General features: G+C 39.9%; 1 protein-coding gene across 7 annotated transcripts in view; it reads left to right on the forward strand.

The window, feature by feature from the left end:
• The window catches only part of FNBP1 (formin binding protein 1), a 137,755-nt gene that overhangs the window by 103,020 nt on the left and 18,141 nt on the right, over positions 1-16,594 (forward strand). For 3 of the 7 annotated variants that reach the window (XM_082624236.1, XM_082624234.1, XM_082624235.1), the window contains exons 8-11: positions 1,139-1,285; positions 3,208-3,405; positions 4,350-4,532; positions 14,268-14,377. In XM_082624236.1, coding sequence (XP_082480362.1) covers positions 1,139-1,285; positions 3,208-3,405; positions 4,350-4,532; positions 14,268-14,377 — 638 coding nt within the window. The remainder of the gene's footprint in view (positions 1-1,138; positions 1,286-3,207; positions 3,406-4,349; positions 4,533-14,267; positions 14,378-16,594) is intronic. The other 4 variants (XM_082624237.1, XM_082624238.1, XM_082624239.1 and 1 more) reach the window with 2 other exon arrangements.

The following is a 16,594-nucleotide window of genomic DNA, read 5'->3' on the forward strand; positions in this document are numbered from 1 at the left end:
ATATAACATGAATCTCAAGATTAATCAATAGCCTTTGCAAACTTCCTTGGTTTGCCCCTGCAGCCATTCTTGGTCAGCCTTAGAATTGTGATTCTCAGATTAACACTCTTTTTGCTAAAAGGACCATTCTGGTTACAAAAATTCCAACTTACCTCTAGGAATCTAAGCAGCATTGAGACAGTTGTAGGACTTGAATAGATGACAGTTCTTTCCTTTGGATTGTTTTTCTTTTGGCTACTTTAGGTTGTCAAAAATAGTGTGAGAAAAGATACATACATTCCCACTCTGGGAATTTTTTACAACTTAAAGTCCAACTGTAGAAAAAATAATAAATATTTGTGTCATAGTATCTACACAGCAAACAAGAACCTCCAGCTTGTAGAAGGCAGGTATACTAGTTAATGTAAGCCTGTGTTGTGTCAAGGCAGTTAAACAAATACCATACTTTTGGTAAAGGATAAAGCAGTGCCTCAAAGATAGAGGAGATGTTTAAAATCTAATACCAAATGGTGTTAATAGTAAAACTACTTGAGTTTCGGGTTCTTACTGAAATTGGAATGGAATTGTGTAAAGTGTACATTTAGGCAGCCCAGCAATTCATAAAATAGGTGTCCAGCTGGCTAAGGTAGAGGCACAAGAAATTTATGGTTGTAACTCTAACCTTTTTATAGGCCTGTTTCCCGCCTAGAGAATTTTTTAGAGGTAACAGTGCTGCCAAAAAAAAACTTCCTTAAGTAACAGTGGACCAAACTGGGGCTTCCTTGGTGGCGTAGTGGTTAAGAATCTGCCTGCCAATGCAGGGGACACGGGTTCGAGCCCTGGTCTGGGAAGATCCCACATGTCGCAGAGCAACTAAGCCCGAGTGCCACAACTACTGAGCCTGCACTCTAGAGCCCACGAGCCACAACTACTGAAGCCTGTGTGCCTAGAGCCCATGCTCCGCAACAAGAGAAGCCACCGCAATGAGAAGCCCGCGCATCACAACCAAGAGTAGCCCCCACTCGCCACAACTAGAGAAAGCCCACGCGCAGCAACAAAGACCCAACGCAGCCAAAAATTAATTAATTAATTAATTAAAATTTTTTAAACCCAGAAAACGGTGGACCAAATTAATTTTATGCAAATTCTAACGTTTCAGAAAATACAAGAGATGGAGGAGAGGAGGATAGTGAGAATTGGAGAATCAGTGAAGACGTATGCAGAGCTGGATCGGCAGGTGATTCCAATCATCGGGAAGTGCTTGGATGGAATAGTCAAGGCAGCCGAGTCAATTGATCCGAAAAATGTAAGTACTATAGTTTGGACTTAATTTATAACTAAGAGTTTGGGGTCCCATTATTTCCCTGCCCCTTTCCACAGTGACCATATTTAATCACCTGAAAGTAGTTGCTTTCAGTGGTCACAAATACTTTTCAACAGTAGCAGCACCATTTTAGAGTTTTTTAATTCAGCCTTCTGTGTTTTGGATTAGTATAGTCCCTGGCACACTTAGGATTGTAGAGCTGAATCTGCTAGTATGGGTTTAGGTTCATATAACAATGGCAATAGTGTCTTAAGGTGGTTTATTTTTCCTTCCATGTAAAGATGTCTAGAGGCAAGAGGGTCCAACCATGGTATGGGCAGATAGTCTGCAAGTTCTCAGCGACCCAGGCTTCTCCTAGTTAAAAGCTTTTGATGATATGACTTTCAAACTCAATATGGCTTCTGTAGCTCCAACCATCGCATCCAAATTCCAGAAAACATTATATAGAGAAGGGCCCATGCCATCTCTTTAAAGAGGCTTCCTAAAATTGCTCCCTGTACTTCTGCCTACATCTCAAGAGATCTCAGAGGTCAAAACTTAGGGGCCACCTCCTGCTGTACAAAAGACTGGGGAGTGAAGCCTTTTTGCTGGGTGGCCATGTGCCTGACTTAAAATCAGGGTTCTTCTTACTAAGACGGAAGGGTGATTGGCTATTGCAAGACAATTGATGCCTATGGCACACCTACAAAATCGGTGTCAACTGAAATAGCTACGGCAAATTAAAATGTGGGCTCACTGTAGGAAGGTGAGATTTTTCCAAATTGTCTTCTCTAGTAGTTTTTTTTTTTTTTAAGGGTTATTTATTTATTTATTTAATATTTATTTTTGGCTGCATTGGGTCTCTGCACGTGGGCTTTCTCCAGTTGCAGCAAGCAGGGGCTACTCTTCATTGCAGTGCGCGGGCTTCTCACTGCGGCAGCTTCTCTTGTTGCGGAACACGGGCTCTAGGCACGTGGGCTCAGTAGTTGTGGCTCACAGGCTCTAGAGCACAGGCACAGTAGCTGTGGTGCACAGGCTTAGTTGTTTCACGGCATGTGGGATCTTCCCGGACCAAGGCTCGAACCCATGTCCCCTGCCTCGGCAGGCGGATTCTGCGCCACCAGGGAAGTCCCATCTAGTAGATTTTTTAAATCAGATGATCACTGAGTTAGAAAGTTATTACAAATCACATGTGCTTTTGTAACGGTTTAACTATACATCTATCTGTCTATCTTTGACATGACAGTTGCCGTTTCCTTACACATTGGTCTTCACCACCTGACCCCAGGAAGATTCTGAACTCAAAGTTCCTAGCAGGGTGCACAGCACAGAGTAGGCAATCAGTTCACTGATTTCTTCAGCAAACATTTATTGCACCATTATCACCGGGCACCATCTAGGTACTAGGGACACAGTGGAGGAAAAACAGAAGGGAGCTTACATTCTAGTAGAGGAGAGGCTGTGAACAAATATATACATAAAGAAAACTTATTCAATAAATTCATATCTTTGAACCACAATTAACCAAAGAAATCAGAGAGATTATCTACTCTTTGCTTTGACTTTGTGTATGCCAAATTGCTTTAAGACCTTCTGATGAGAAGCAGTTTTTGTACTACTGTATTTTTCAAGGGAATTGCATAATAAATGGCCCAATTTTTCTGCTTTTAGCAAAGTCATTCTTAATTAATATTTGTTTCTGTAAATGTAGAAAAATGGTTAGTTATTAAAAGTATCTACAAATCTCAGCTAGACATGTAGCTTTACAAATTATTCTTTCTAATGATAAAAATATTACTAGAAAATCTATTATTAATCAATATAACTTATTTAGAATATCATCTGTATGAGGTCATCATAGTTCATTGTGTAAAAGGTATTTGCATGCATTTGAACGTATTTGTGTGTCATGGGTGTAATTTCAGGATTCACAGCTGGCCATAGAAGCTTATAAGTCCGGTTTTGAGCCGCCTGGAGACATTGAATTTGAGGATTACACTCAGCCGATGAAGCGCACTGTGTCAGATAACAGCCTTTCGAATTCCAGAGGAGAAGGCAAATCAGAGCTCAAATTTGTTGGCAAATCCAAAGGAAAGTTATGGCCGTTCATCAAAAAAAATAAGGTACTGATGGCTGGACCCAGTGTGAAATGAGTGTTATAAAGTGTGCAGATGTTCACTTTATCTTTTAGTCTTAAAGGAACGAAGATTTTAAGCTTGTATCAGAATGCAAAAAAAAAAAAAAAAGCTAGTGTGCTATTTTATTTTAAGACAGTATCTCTCTTTGGTGATGGTACCTTGGCCATGGCCATTTGTCTTATTTCAGACGCGTTATCACCTGCACCGTGTCACCCACACTAACAAATTACTGACCTCTGGCTGTTTTGCATCATGCCTTTGACTCCGTCTCCTAGATTGCTGGTTACCTGGGCTGGGAGAAGGAAAATTGTACAACATTTCTATAACCATGTATCAGCATATCTAATTGAAATTGTTTCCATGGGTTAATAACTTGGTTTCCAACTCATGTTAACATATGTATCCATGAACATTTTTCATTTTCTTTTTATAGTGTGATACGTAAGTGCATGACAGCATTAACATAGGCATAAAGTATGATCAAGGCGACATGACTGCTTTAACCTTAGAATAATTTAATATTTCAAGACTGTCTTTGCTGTTTTCACAACCTTAGCATTTAAGGACTTTCATTTTCTCCCATCAAGCTGTGTTAGTTTAGGTGGTTTAGAAATATTTACCCTTCTGGCTTACACTGGTTTAGAGTAACTAATTAGAACAGTAGTTTGCATGTGAAAGTCTGCATGAGCTTCTTGTCAGATATTTCTTGCTATTCTTCTGTTGCTTTCCTTACTAAAACTCCCACTTTCATCATATTCTCATTTAACATATCCTTACATATTTTCTTTTGGACCATGGCCTAAATATTTAATTGTTTGTGTTTGACTTGCTTTGGGTTTCAAATATTATTTGATGCTTATTTTTGTTTTGTGTCTTATCTTCTTGTTTCTGATTTTTTACTCTGTCACTGCTCCGTCTCTTACACGTAGCTTATGTCCCTTTTAACATCCCCCCATCAGCCTCCCCCACCTCCCCCTGCCTCTGCCTCACCCTCTGCTGTTCCCAACGGCCCCCAGTCTCCCAAGCAGCAAAAGGAACCCCTCTCCCATCGCTTCAACGAGTTCATGACCTCCAAACCCAAAATCCACTGCTTCAGGAGTCTAAAGCGTGGGGTAAGTTCTGCTCTGGAATCCTGTCTCTCTTGTGCGCTTTGGTTGCATGTTTTGTTCTGCATAACTTATTTTGTTTGTGAATGACTCCATTGTGTTTTCCCATAACATAAAACAATAAGAACCTATGATTCATTATAGCCGGAAAGAAGAGCCACAGAGAGAGGAAAGAAGGAAGGAAGCAGGATGGGTGGGGGAGGGGTGGGGAGCAAGCCACCCCAGAGTTCTTTTTGTCTGTAGTACATTTTGGATGGACCTTTCTCCGTTTCCCTTTTGAAACATCTAAGTCATTAATATTTTACCTTGATTTTACCAAAAGAGGAAACTTGGATTTCGTTTATAAAGCTAGCAACATTTGAGGCGCTGGAAATCACTGCAGAGTCAGAAAATATTTGCTTAATAATTACTGAAACAATGTGTAGTGAGGGTACTTTTCTCTGAGCTATGCCTCAGGATTTGAGGTGAAATGGTATGGGTTACAGCGGTTTCTTTAGCTATTTTGGTGATGTACAAGATGTTGATTAAATATCTGATAACAGACTGACTGCAAAAAGGCCTAATGCAGTATTTATCTTAAAGGGGGAAATAACAGCAGCTCACATTTACTGAGTGCTTGTCATTTGCCAGACTCTGTTCTATGCGCTCATTTACTTTTTTCAACCATCCTATGAACCTAGGTACTAAGAGCTCTTTATTTTACCGATAAGAAAACTGGTGCATACAAAGATGAAGTTAGGAAGATAGACAGCCAGGATTTAAAGCCAGGGAGCCTGCTTATGATCTGAGATTCTATGAGTCCATACTCAGGGAGAATCTATTATACTATGATTGACTCATAAGTGGATGTTATTTAGACTCAGGTTTGCCATCCTAATTAAGATCTCATGTGCTTAAGTCACAGGGTTTTATGGAATTGATCAGCAATCCAAAGTAGATACCAGTTCGGTTTTTTAGAAAAAAATTGGAACAAGCTCATTCCTAGCCTCCTGAATAAACCTAAATGGTCAGTCTAGTCTAAGCCATCCCCAGATATTCTTTATAATGAATAATGAGTAAACAAACATTAAGTGCATTAACATATCCAGTAAGGTTTTCTTTTGTCCTGTCCTGTGGGAGTTGAAATATAGTTGTAGTGGGATGTGTTCTTGTACAAATATAATTTTTACTTTTCCCTTCCTCTGTGTAAAAAAGTTGTAAATATAGTAGATAGCTACATTGTTACCTTTTAAAATAAGGGACAAAAACCTCATTTCTTTATATGCAGAGTTCCTTTAGTAATGGAATCTCAAAGTTTTATGCAAAGAATGCAGTTGGTGGAATTATCCTGTTTTAAGGTTACCCAGCATATCCAGGTTAAGAATTAGAATTTAATTTCCTAAAGATTTCAAGAGAGGCCTTGTTGGAAGGCAGAATATAGCTTCAAAAGTGGATGATGAATCGTGTTGAGTTCTATAATTAGATCTCCATTATGCTGGCTTTTAGAATTCTCCATCCATCTCTGCTCCTTGTTCATCGAAGAATTTTCAACATATGACTATGTGTCGCTATAGTAGACTATAGACTATAAAATTTTACATTAACTGTAAATCAGTTACCCCATCTCTGCTGCTTCCAAAACCTTCACATAGCACTCATTTATTATATTTATTAAAATATCTCTGCATTGTCTTTTGGAATCTCATAATGAAGGATGTTGAATATTCATGATTGTTTACCATTTGTGTATGTATCTATTCCACTCTTCTCTCAATATCACAGTCTGTTGGTTGCAAATGGTTTCTGAATCATGTTTCATGGTGTTCTCTAAATGTTTAGGAAGAGACCAAAAATGTCAGTAATCAATAAGTGTAAGAAAAGATGTCTAGGAAAAAATTGACACTTGAAAACAAAAACAGTGAAATGAGAAACAGGTTATTTTGATTAATTAAAGGAACCCTATCCCATTAAAAAAAATAATTAGCAAAAATAAATTTTATTTCTTACACCTCAAATCTGTGCTCAGCAAACTTCTATTTTTTAAAAAAAATTTCCTAAACCGTGAGTTTTCAAGAATAAACACACACACACACACACACACACACTAGAAGCATCAGTGAATAAATAGAAACATATTTTTGCTTCCCTCATTTTTAGTTGATCTGTTTTTAGGATCAGATTTGATGTACTTTTCTTCAGGAAGTAGCAGTGCAGAAAAAAAAAAGGATAGGAAATACATCATAGAAGTAAATGAGGAAGTTTAAAAAAATCTGAAGTTTGGGGAAATAAATTTGATTTTAAAGCAATTTCAAAACGGAAGGTACATGGTTTAACAGGATCCATGACTAAAATGATGCTGTCCTTGCTATTTCATTTATTCTACTTTTTAACTTTAAGACTGTTGCACCAAAGATAGGAAAAGGATTCTAGGAGAATAACAAATCTGTTATTTTAATGTCTTTTAATTTATCATATTTTGCAGCTTTCAGATCCAGATTTTAATCATTTGTTTCTATTATCAGAATGTATAAATCCTATGCAAACATTTCTTCGCATAATTTCGTTTTTGAAGAGCTAAGTAGGATAAAATATTTTTTGTTGTAAATCATTCACATTTGTAAGCAAATGTCTCATTGAACATCTTTAAAGATTGGCATGCCACCATTATTAACCATTATTTCATCTTTACCGAAGTCAAAGAAAAATGAAACTAGATTGTGTGTTCTCAATTTGCAGTGTACAAAGTAACTTTATTGTCTTAACATTTCTTTTTCTGATGTGAGCAGGGGGCTTCTAAATCTACAATATGGACACATTTTCCCCGCGTTTTAGAGTTAATTGTACGGAAAAATACCATCATCGTTGATCAAAAAATCCCTACCAATTGTTTGTCAGATGTAACAATCTTCTGGTTACTTTCATTTTATTTATTTTACCTTGTTCTCTTGCTGATTATTGGCAGACTCAGTCTCTCTGTTTTCACAAAGAACTCATGAAGAGGACGATAGGGAAACCCACGTATGCTTTTGAAGCTAGGGATTATTTTGTAAGTTAACCTGTGACGGCTAGGTCATACGGTCACGGCACAGGCACTAACCCCTGTGATAGCACCAAGACTGGGGACCCAGATGCTCTCTGACCCAGACACTGGGAAAAGCCTCACTGTATCGATCCAACCACACAGGCTTCTTCTTCCGGAAAAGTTACATGGAAAAAGGAACCAAACTCTCCAACTTCCTAAAAATGTCAGTGAGCTGATCTTGTGTTTTTCCCCTTTTCATTGATTGGGGTTGCCGTCTGAGCTGTTGTCACTGGGTGTGATTTTACGGCAGAATTTCACCCCTAAAAGGCAGCTGGTCACGGGAGAATGACGCTCTCGCAGACGGCAGCGTGTAGCACGCTTACCCACACCCACGTCTGAAACAGATGGATCCGTGGATCCGTAAGGGACAACCAAAAAAATCAGCGAAGGCTGAGCAAGGTCATAGAGCAGTGAAATGACTTTCCATGGACCTTAAACCAGATACTTATATATTCATGTTCACTGTCCCCTTTCTTTGTACTTGAGGTTAGTACCTGTGACGGCCCAATAACACATGGATCTGCCAGCTCTGTGTGCCCTCATGTGTTATTGACACTCGTGGCTCCCCAGGCTCCGTAATTGTTGCCTGAAACTGACAGCTTTTTAGTTCTTCAGGTGTCTTGCCATGCACTTAATGCAACCTTTAAAAGTATTCTCTTGGCAGATGATTCAGTTTCTAATTTGAAATGATCTAAGTGGCTGGCCTACAGCTTAAGACCAAAAACCAGTTTATAATTGTTAAAAAGGGTACCATATACTGTGATGGCACTTCTTGTAGATTATCCATCACTGTTCACTTCAGAAAATTGAATGTGTCTGAGAATTCGATATTGCCTATCTCTACTGGGATCTGTTCTCAATCCTAATGACTTGTTTTTATTACGAAGTGGTTATATTCCTATGTCCTTAGTTTTGATGTTAGAATTCTGTTTTTGGAATGCTTAAGAAAGAATATATTACTTTAAGCAATGGAAGTAGCCAAATAGAAAGCAGATAGAGTGCCGAGTTCAAATTAGCGACATTTACACAGTGATGTCTGAGAAACATTTGTATATGGTCGTTCGCTTTGCAGGGAAGATATTTGCAAAGTTTTCTGCTGTGCACCATACGTGTTGTCTGTAAAGAACTGAAATTGTGATGAACAGAATCTGTGCTAAAGTTCACAGGAGGGGCTCGAGGCATTCGTGTAGGTTGCCTACAGGAGAGCGGTCATGAATATGACTGTACCTGTTGCCCCCAGAGTTTTGTCTTGCTACTTCTTTCCTTAAAAGTCTTTTTCCCCATAGGGACAATTCCTTTAAAAGCTTAATGCTTGTTCACAAAGAAGTATCAACTTTGAGTTAATTTGAAGAATAAGATTTTTTAAATCTAGTTAAGGAACTTTTAACACCCTCTCCCCTCCCAATTTAAAATCAAAGGACACTTTCTTTGGTACTTTGTCTCTGACATATTTTTGGATCCTATCACCAATTGCCTAAACTTTAGGGTTGATAACAGCTAAGTAAGTGTGCACTGAGCTCTCAAAATACTGCTTTATAGCCAAAAAGCATGTCTCACCTGTTTCTGAAGAACCAAGGTTTCTTTTCCTAATTTTGAGATGCCTTTTAATCTAGTTTTGGATCCAGTAGTTAGTATAGTTTTGCCAGTCTCCGGGCCTAGCAGAATTGCAGCTGCTGTGTCCTGGTAATTAACAGGAAATCCATAGCAAGGAGAGAGTACACCTCAGTAGTTGAGACAGTTGGCTATCTATTTCCTAAAGGTAACTTGTAAGAGCAGCAGCTTCTGTTAACTCCCCAGATGCTATAGAACCCCTGTGGGTAGGGCTCTGAGTTCGATAGAAAGCCCCAGAAGACACCTTCTGCAGAGCAAGAGGTGCATGCAGTCCACAGGTGGGAGAGAGCATCATGCTTCCACCTCCAGCCAGGCGCTGAAAGGCTCCCTGGAGGTTGGTTCTTAGAGCATCTTCCAGTCCTTTGTTCCCATTTACCAGTTTGAGACTTTGCCTTAATACCTTTAGGAAATGCCACTGTTTGTATTTATTAGATCTCCTTAAGATAAAAATATTACTGGGATGTTGTGGAACTAATCGCTTTCCCAACGCTTTTAGTCTGTGTGAAACTTTCCATGGGAAATTTGGTGAACAAAAGGCCATGTGATTATTTCCATCTTTTATAATCATGCTGTTTCACCGACTGCAAACTTATATTGGTTTATACTCAGGCTGATGTGACCAATCCAGAACAGTAAACGGAAACTCTCCTTTTCTATCTTTATTCTTTGCTCTGGCAACGTGGCAGCTAAAGAAAGGTTTTGGTCGATCAGCCCCTCTTGGGAACTTTGGCACAGAACCGCTAAAAATCATTTTCACAAAGCGCCAGGTGAATTGATGTGTTATGTTAATTCAGTGGAATGGACCAAGTTCCTCTTCTTCTCATGTGTTGTTGTTTCTCTCTCTCTCTCTCTCTCTCGCTCTTTTTTTCCCTGTCACCCCTTCAATTTTTACACGAAGCTTTCTCTCAAGCTGGTAAGCACAATTCCTCCATGCATGTCCTGAATCTAATCAGGTTTTTTGGTGTATGTTTTGTGGGTGCTGTGCCATTGTGCAACAAATCTTCAGAGTTAACTGTTGATTTGTGTTTCTCTTGTGCGTGCTTTTGTCGGTGTTTCTTTATTAGACCTCTGGAATACAAAGGTCCAGAGTCTAACAGAGGTGATCGTAATCTTTTCTTCAAGTTGCTAAGAAAATTAACGCTTAACTCATGATTTGGTTTTCTTTACCACTGGAGTCTTAAGAGGATGACAGATGTTGATAAACTTTATTTAAATATGAACATAAATATGAATATTAAATATGAGGGAGTTTATGTTTTGGATCATTTGGAATAAAAGCAAATATAATCGTTGGAAATTGCTCCTCCCCGGGAGCCACAGAAGCAGATGAAAAATGCTGGGGACCTGAGGGAGACATGCAGGAATGATGCCAGGCTCCAACTCAGGTCTAAGGCACCTTCGAGAATTGGAGGTCATGAAATCTTTAAGTTGCTACATAAATACATTGGTGCCTTGTGCATAGCTGATTTAAGAAATCAAAGATGATTTTATAGACAATGAAAAGAGCCTCCTAAGCCTTTCTAAAATGATTTCTTTAGTGTTCGGTGTTGTTTCTACTTTTAATTCCATAGCCCTAGTAAATAGTCAAACTAATCATTAAATCTATTAAAAGAAGCTCTTAACCACATAACCCATTACTGTACTTCAAATATGTGTAAGTTACGTAATAGTCTCAAACACCACAGCTGAGAAATATCCTAAAATTATGGACAATGATGAACTGTGACACTTCAACCAGGAACTGTGACACTTCAACCAGGAATAAGATCAGCATTTTATGTGCTGCTGTTGAGAATGTAGGACAGTATTTTATGGTTATCCTTATACATACTTTTATATGTGTTTCAGTATATACATAAACATATATATACATAATTTTTCTACCTGACTCAGTATTTGGCGACTGTTCCAGCCCTAAGGAAAAGGAATATTTTATTAAATTAAACATTTCTTAGTCGGCAAAATAAAATTCCGAGAAGAGTTCTACAAGAAGGAAAGATCTTTTTTTTTTTTTTTTTTTTTTTTTGCGGAAGGAAAGATCTTAAATGAACATCAGTCATTAGCAGCAGTATGAATTTGGGAGAAATTGGATCCATTAACTGGGAGTCTCTCAGATGCCAGGGTTTATTTTTTGCCCTTTATTTATTCTTTTGCTCACATGCTAGCAGCTAAAGATAATATTATCAGGCAGTGTTTCTGTTTGAGATCAATCATTTTACCAACCTTGTATTGAGTTGTTGCTTGATGCCCTTACTTTGAAGCTAATAAAGGAGTTACACACAGATGGCTTGGGTGTAAAAATAATAAAACTCAAGAAGCAGCTCGTGTTATTGCCCAGGAGCAAGTGTTTGATTCCAGTAGCAGGTAAAACAAGATCCTCTTAGAGCCACAGCCATTGAAAATATACATATTTTGGCCCCTTTTCCAAACCCTGGTACTGCCAGTATCCTAGGGGTCCCTCCAAAGAGTTCAGAAAATCTATTCTGACTCGAAGGTAGAAATAAAAATTCCTTTGTGGCAAAATGAATCATAGGTGAGAGTATTGTTCGAAAGAATTCAAGCTTCAGACGGTGAATAGGACAGGGCTTCCCTGGTGGCCCAGTGGTTGAGAGTCCACCTGCCGATGCAGGGGACACGGGTTCGTGCCCCGGTCCAGGAAGATCCCACATGCCGCGGAGCAGCTGGGCCCGTGAGCCATGGCCGTTGAGCCTGTGCGTCTGGAGCCTGTGCTCCGCAACGGGAGAGGCCACAACAGTGAGAGGTCCACATACCGAAAAAAAAAAAAGGAAAAAAAAAAAAAAGGTGAATAGGACAAAATGAACCTTTGAAGGTACTTTCCAGAAACCTCAAGTTTCTTTGGATCTAGAAGAAGCTGTTGACCTGAATCTCCAATGGTAACATGAAGTGTGTTTGAGGCATAGTTACAGGGATTAGTTTTTAAATAACAACACAGAAATATAGAATATCTATTGAAAGGGACCTAATTGGTCAGTTAGACTAACTCCTGATCAAGTGAAGGGGATTCATTTATTATTTAATTGCTTTCGTTTTGTAGATAATCAGGGTTGCGTTTCTTGTTGTTGTTTGAGCTATCTATTTATAAGTCATAAGTTAGAGTGTTTTTTACTACAGAGTTCTTTGCACCTGTTTATCCAGTGCAAATCTTACACCTGTTCACAGTCTAGACCTATGTGGTACAATATGGTATCCATTCGCCACAGGGAACTTAATTAAATTTAACTTAATTTAAATGAAAAGTAACTAAAATTTTAAGATTCAGTTCCACAGTTGTACTGGGCACACTTCAAGGGCTCAACAGCCATATGTGGCTACTATATTGGACAGTGCAGATGTGAGAACATTTCCATCACTGAGAAAGTTCTTTTGGGTCTCATAGCACATAGCGAGGCTCAATAAGTATGCATGAATTAACACTGACTGCTTACTAGGTTTGCTGACTTCTGCAGCAGCGTATCTCACGCTGTGTTTTGTCGCATTCTAGCATTAAAACAAAAATGAAAACAAAAACAAAATCTCTGTTCTAGAAAACATGCTGATCTGTTTTAAGTCAATTCAGCATGAGAAAAAGTACTGAGCTTTCAGGTTCAGTGATTGAGTTGAGAAAATTGAAAAGCACTTAATTAAGGTTTCAAGTGTTATAGCACAATAGTATATGGAAAAGGAAAAACAAGTCTGCTTTATTTTTATATTGAAGATAGTTGGCTTCATCTTAGTTTTAGAAGCAAGTTGAACTTCCTTGGTTTGGCATTAGGGAATAATCACTTCTATTTTGCTTTTCGCTCACACACACACACACACACACACACACACACACACGTCTTTGAGACTATTAGCTGAAAGGTCTTTGGTGGCCTTAGTGGTGAACTATTTGCTGAATCACAAACTTCCAGCCCAGCAGCCTGGCATTTTCTCATAAGCAGCCTAGGAACTTCAGTCACAAGCCCCCGTGTAAGCTGCTTGGCAAACTCAAGCTAATTTTGCAATTACATTATCCGGGTCCCTTCTTTTCCACCCACTCCCAGGCAAGCCTGTCTTGCCTTTGTTTAATTGGTTGTAAAGCAAAATCTCTTTTCTAAATTCCCTGGCTTATCCCTGGCTATTGATAAATTTCTCTTTCTTTATGAAAATAGCCTCATTTAAGGAAAAGCACTTGATGGCCACAACTTAGCTACAGCTTCTGACGTGTAAGCGTAGGTAGGAGTCTAGAAACTCACGGATGATATTTTCCACTTAAATCACATGCATAGAGGACAGAGAGCAGTTTTTTTGAAAGGGAATCAAGATATCAAAGTACACTTCTTCTGATGAATTAGAAACAGCTAAGCCTGATTTCATCCACTGTGGGAAGTTGGATTTGAATTTAGGGCTGGGGACGGTGTTCTCTATGAATTCTCTGAGATGATCCTAAAGATGACGAAAAAGAACCGACCAGAGTTTTAGAGGCAGCAGAGGCAAGAAGAGTGCATGGGAGGGAGGTGGGGGGGGGTTTAATATCCCTTTTACCCACATTCTCTGAGGAGCTAGACGTCCCATCTGTCACTTCACAGGGATGGAAACTTTTGGCCTCAGCCTGTGTGAAGAGACGGGAAGGAATACTCAGACTGGGTGGGGTGGGGGCCAGCAGTGCCATCAAAATGAAACAGTTGGCGGGGGCACTTATCACTGTTTTATGTGAAGAAACATAAACCTAAAGCTTCAGTGTTGCCACCGACACTGACAGTAAAGTGCAGAGTCAGTCTCCAAATTTGCTTTTCATTGATCCTCTCTGGAGTCAAAAGTATATCTTCCTGTCTCGGTGCTCCCTGCCTTGTCGGAGGTGTCTGGGCCGGCATGAAACGGTTTGCGGGCCTTTTGCGGTTTGCATGCACTGATTTTTGCATCTCAGCTGGGTGTCGTGGGAAAGAGCTTAATTTAGTTCATGAAAACACATGCAGACGTCTGCATTGCCCTGTTGTCTGGGTGATCTTTCCCGCAGGCTACTTCCCTCGGTGTCTTTCTGTCAAGGAGTGCCGTCAGGTTTTCTGGCTTATTTCTATTTGCATCTGCAGGGTGCGGCTCCAGAAGATTTCAGCAACCTCCCACCTGAACAGAGAAGGAAAAAGCTACAACAGAAAGTCGATGAATTAAATAAAGAAATTCAAAAGGAGATGGATCAAAGGTAGAGTGGATCAATATGACTTATTAAGAAATTTGAGGGCTTCCCTAGTGGCACAGTGGTTGAGAGTCCGCCTGCTGATGCAGGGGACATGGGTTTGTGCCCCGGTCCGGGAGGATCCCAGATGCCGCGGAGCGGCTGGGCCCATGAGCCATGGCCGCTGAGCCTGCGCGTCCGGAGCCTGTGCTCCGCAATGGGACTGGCCGCAACAGTGAGAGGCCCGCGTACCGCAAAAAAAAAAAAAAAAAAAAAAAAAAAAAAAGAAATTTGAGTTCAGTTTGGAAAGATGGGAGGCCCTAAATTAGATTTTAATCCAAGTGATTATTTTAGCCGTGTGTTTGGTTGTAGTCTACTGGATTGCTTTATTAAAGACAGGCAGGATTCTTTTAACAAATAGGTATTATTCTGAGTTTGGGCAAGAAAATACATTCGATTATCTTCTTTATTTTTGTATGTGTGCACTTACTTTAATAATGCTACACTTACCATGTTATCACCATGGAATGTAAATTCAGGTTAGACAAGAAAATTTCACAAGTACAGCAAAGCATTCTGTAGCATACCGAAGTTTATATAATGTCTGACCAAACCAGTTTGCTCATAAATCACTTCCATTATAGGTAATCTATTTAGTTTAATATTTAGGATTCTTATAGAGAAAATAAACAGACTGCACACATTTAAAAAAGTGTTTTTCATTTACCTTTGCATTAGCACTTAAAAATCACATTTCTATTTCAAAATGTATATTAGCCATAAAAAGGAACACAATTGGAACAACATTGGAACAAAAGGAACAACATCTCATTTGTAGAGACGTGGATGGACCTAGAGACTGTCCTACAGAGTGAAGTAAGCCAGAAAGAGAAAATCAAATACCGTATATTAACGCATATATGTGGAATCTAGAAAAATGGTACAGGTGAACCTATTTGTAGGGCAGGAATAGAGACGTAGATGTAGAGAACAGACGTGAACACGGGGGGGAAGGGGAGGATGGGACAAATTGGGAGATTAGGTTTGACATAAATACACTACCATGTGTGAAATAGATAGCTAGTGGGAACCTCCCTGTATAGCACAGGGAGCTCAGCTTGGTGCTCTGTGATGACCTAGATGCAGGGGCAGGGGGGAGGTCCACGAGGGAGGGGATATATGTACACATACTGCTGATTCACTTCATTGTACAGTAGAAACTAACACAACACTGTAAAGCAATTTTACTCCAATAAAAAAAAATATTCTAATATAACAGCAGCAAAATATAGCCCTGCAATTACAAAAGTGCTAAACGGGGATCTACAATTATTTTCTTTTTTAAAATTAATGAATTAATTTCTTTACGGCTGCGTTGGGTCTTCATTGCTGCGTGTGGGTTTTCTCTAGTTGCGGCGAGCAGGGGCTACTCTTCGTTGCCGTGCGCGGGCTTCTCATTGCGGTGGTTTCTCTTTGTTGCGGAGCATGGGCTCTAGGCACGCGGGCTTCAGTAGTTATGGCTCACGGGCTTAGTTGCTCTGCGGCATGTGGGATCTTCCCAGACCGGGGATCGAACCCATGTCCCCTGCATTGGCAGGCAGATTCTTAACCACTGCACCACCAGGCAAGTCCCTTAAGTTATTTTCATGTTTACAACTATGATTCTGAAATAAATACTACTTCTAAGCAGCTCTGTTATCAGCTTTTTAGGTTTGGTTTAAAAACATACACATAATTGCTAGGAGGTTTATAATGTTGTATTCCGTTCCTGAAAGCGTTCCTCAAAAGCCAACCAGCCCTCAAAACAGTACTCAGTCCACCAGGCAGTCAGAAGGAGTTAAATTAACTGGGGTAAGTAAGAGTCCTACATTACATCAAAAGCATATGATGTTCTGCAGCAACTAACTGGGAGCATTTCAGGATTGATTGGCGTGTTGTCCTCTTTAGACCTAATTTCATCAGAAGAGTTTAAGAAGGTGGACACTGGGGACTTCCCTGGTGGTCCAGTGGTAAAGAATCTGCCTTACAACGCAGGGGACCGCGGGTTCGATCCCTGGTCGGGGAACTAAGATCCCACATGTCGCGGGGCAACTAAGCCTACGCGCTACAACTACTGAGCTTGCGCGCCTCAGCGAGAGAGCCTGCATGCCACAAACTACAGAGCCCACGCGCCCTGGAGACTGTGCGCCACAACTAGCGAAGAGAAAACCCGCACTCCACAACTAGAGAAGAGAAAACCCACGC

This window comes from Mesoplodon mirus, assembly GCF_964341445.2.
Source record: "Mesoplodon mirus genome assembly, chromosome: 1".
Lineage (NCBI taxonomy): Eukaryota > Metazoa > Chordata > Mammalia > Artiodactyla > Ziphiidae > Mesoplodon > Mesoplodon mirus.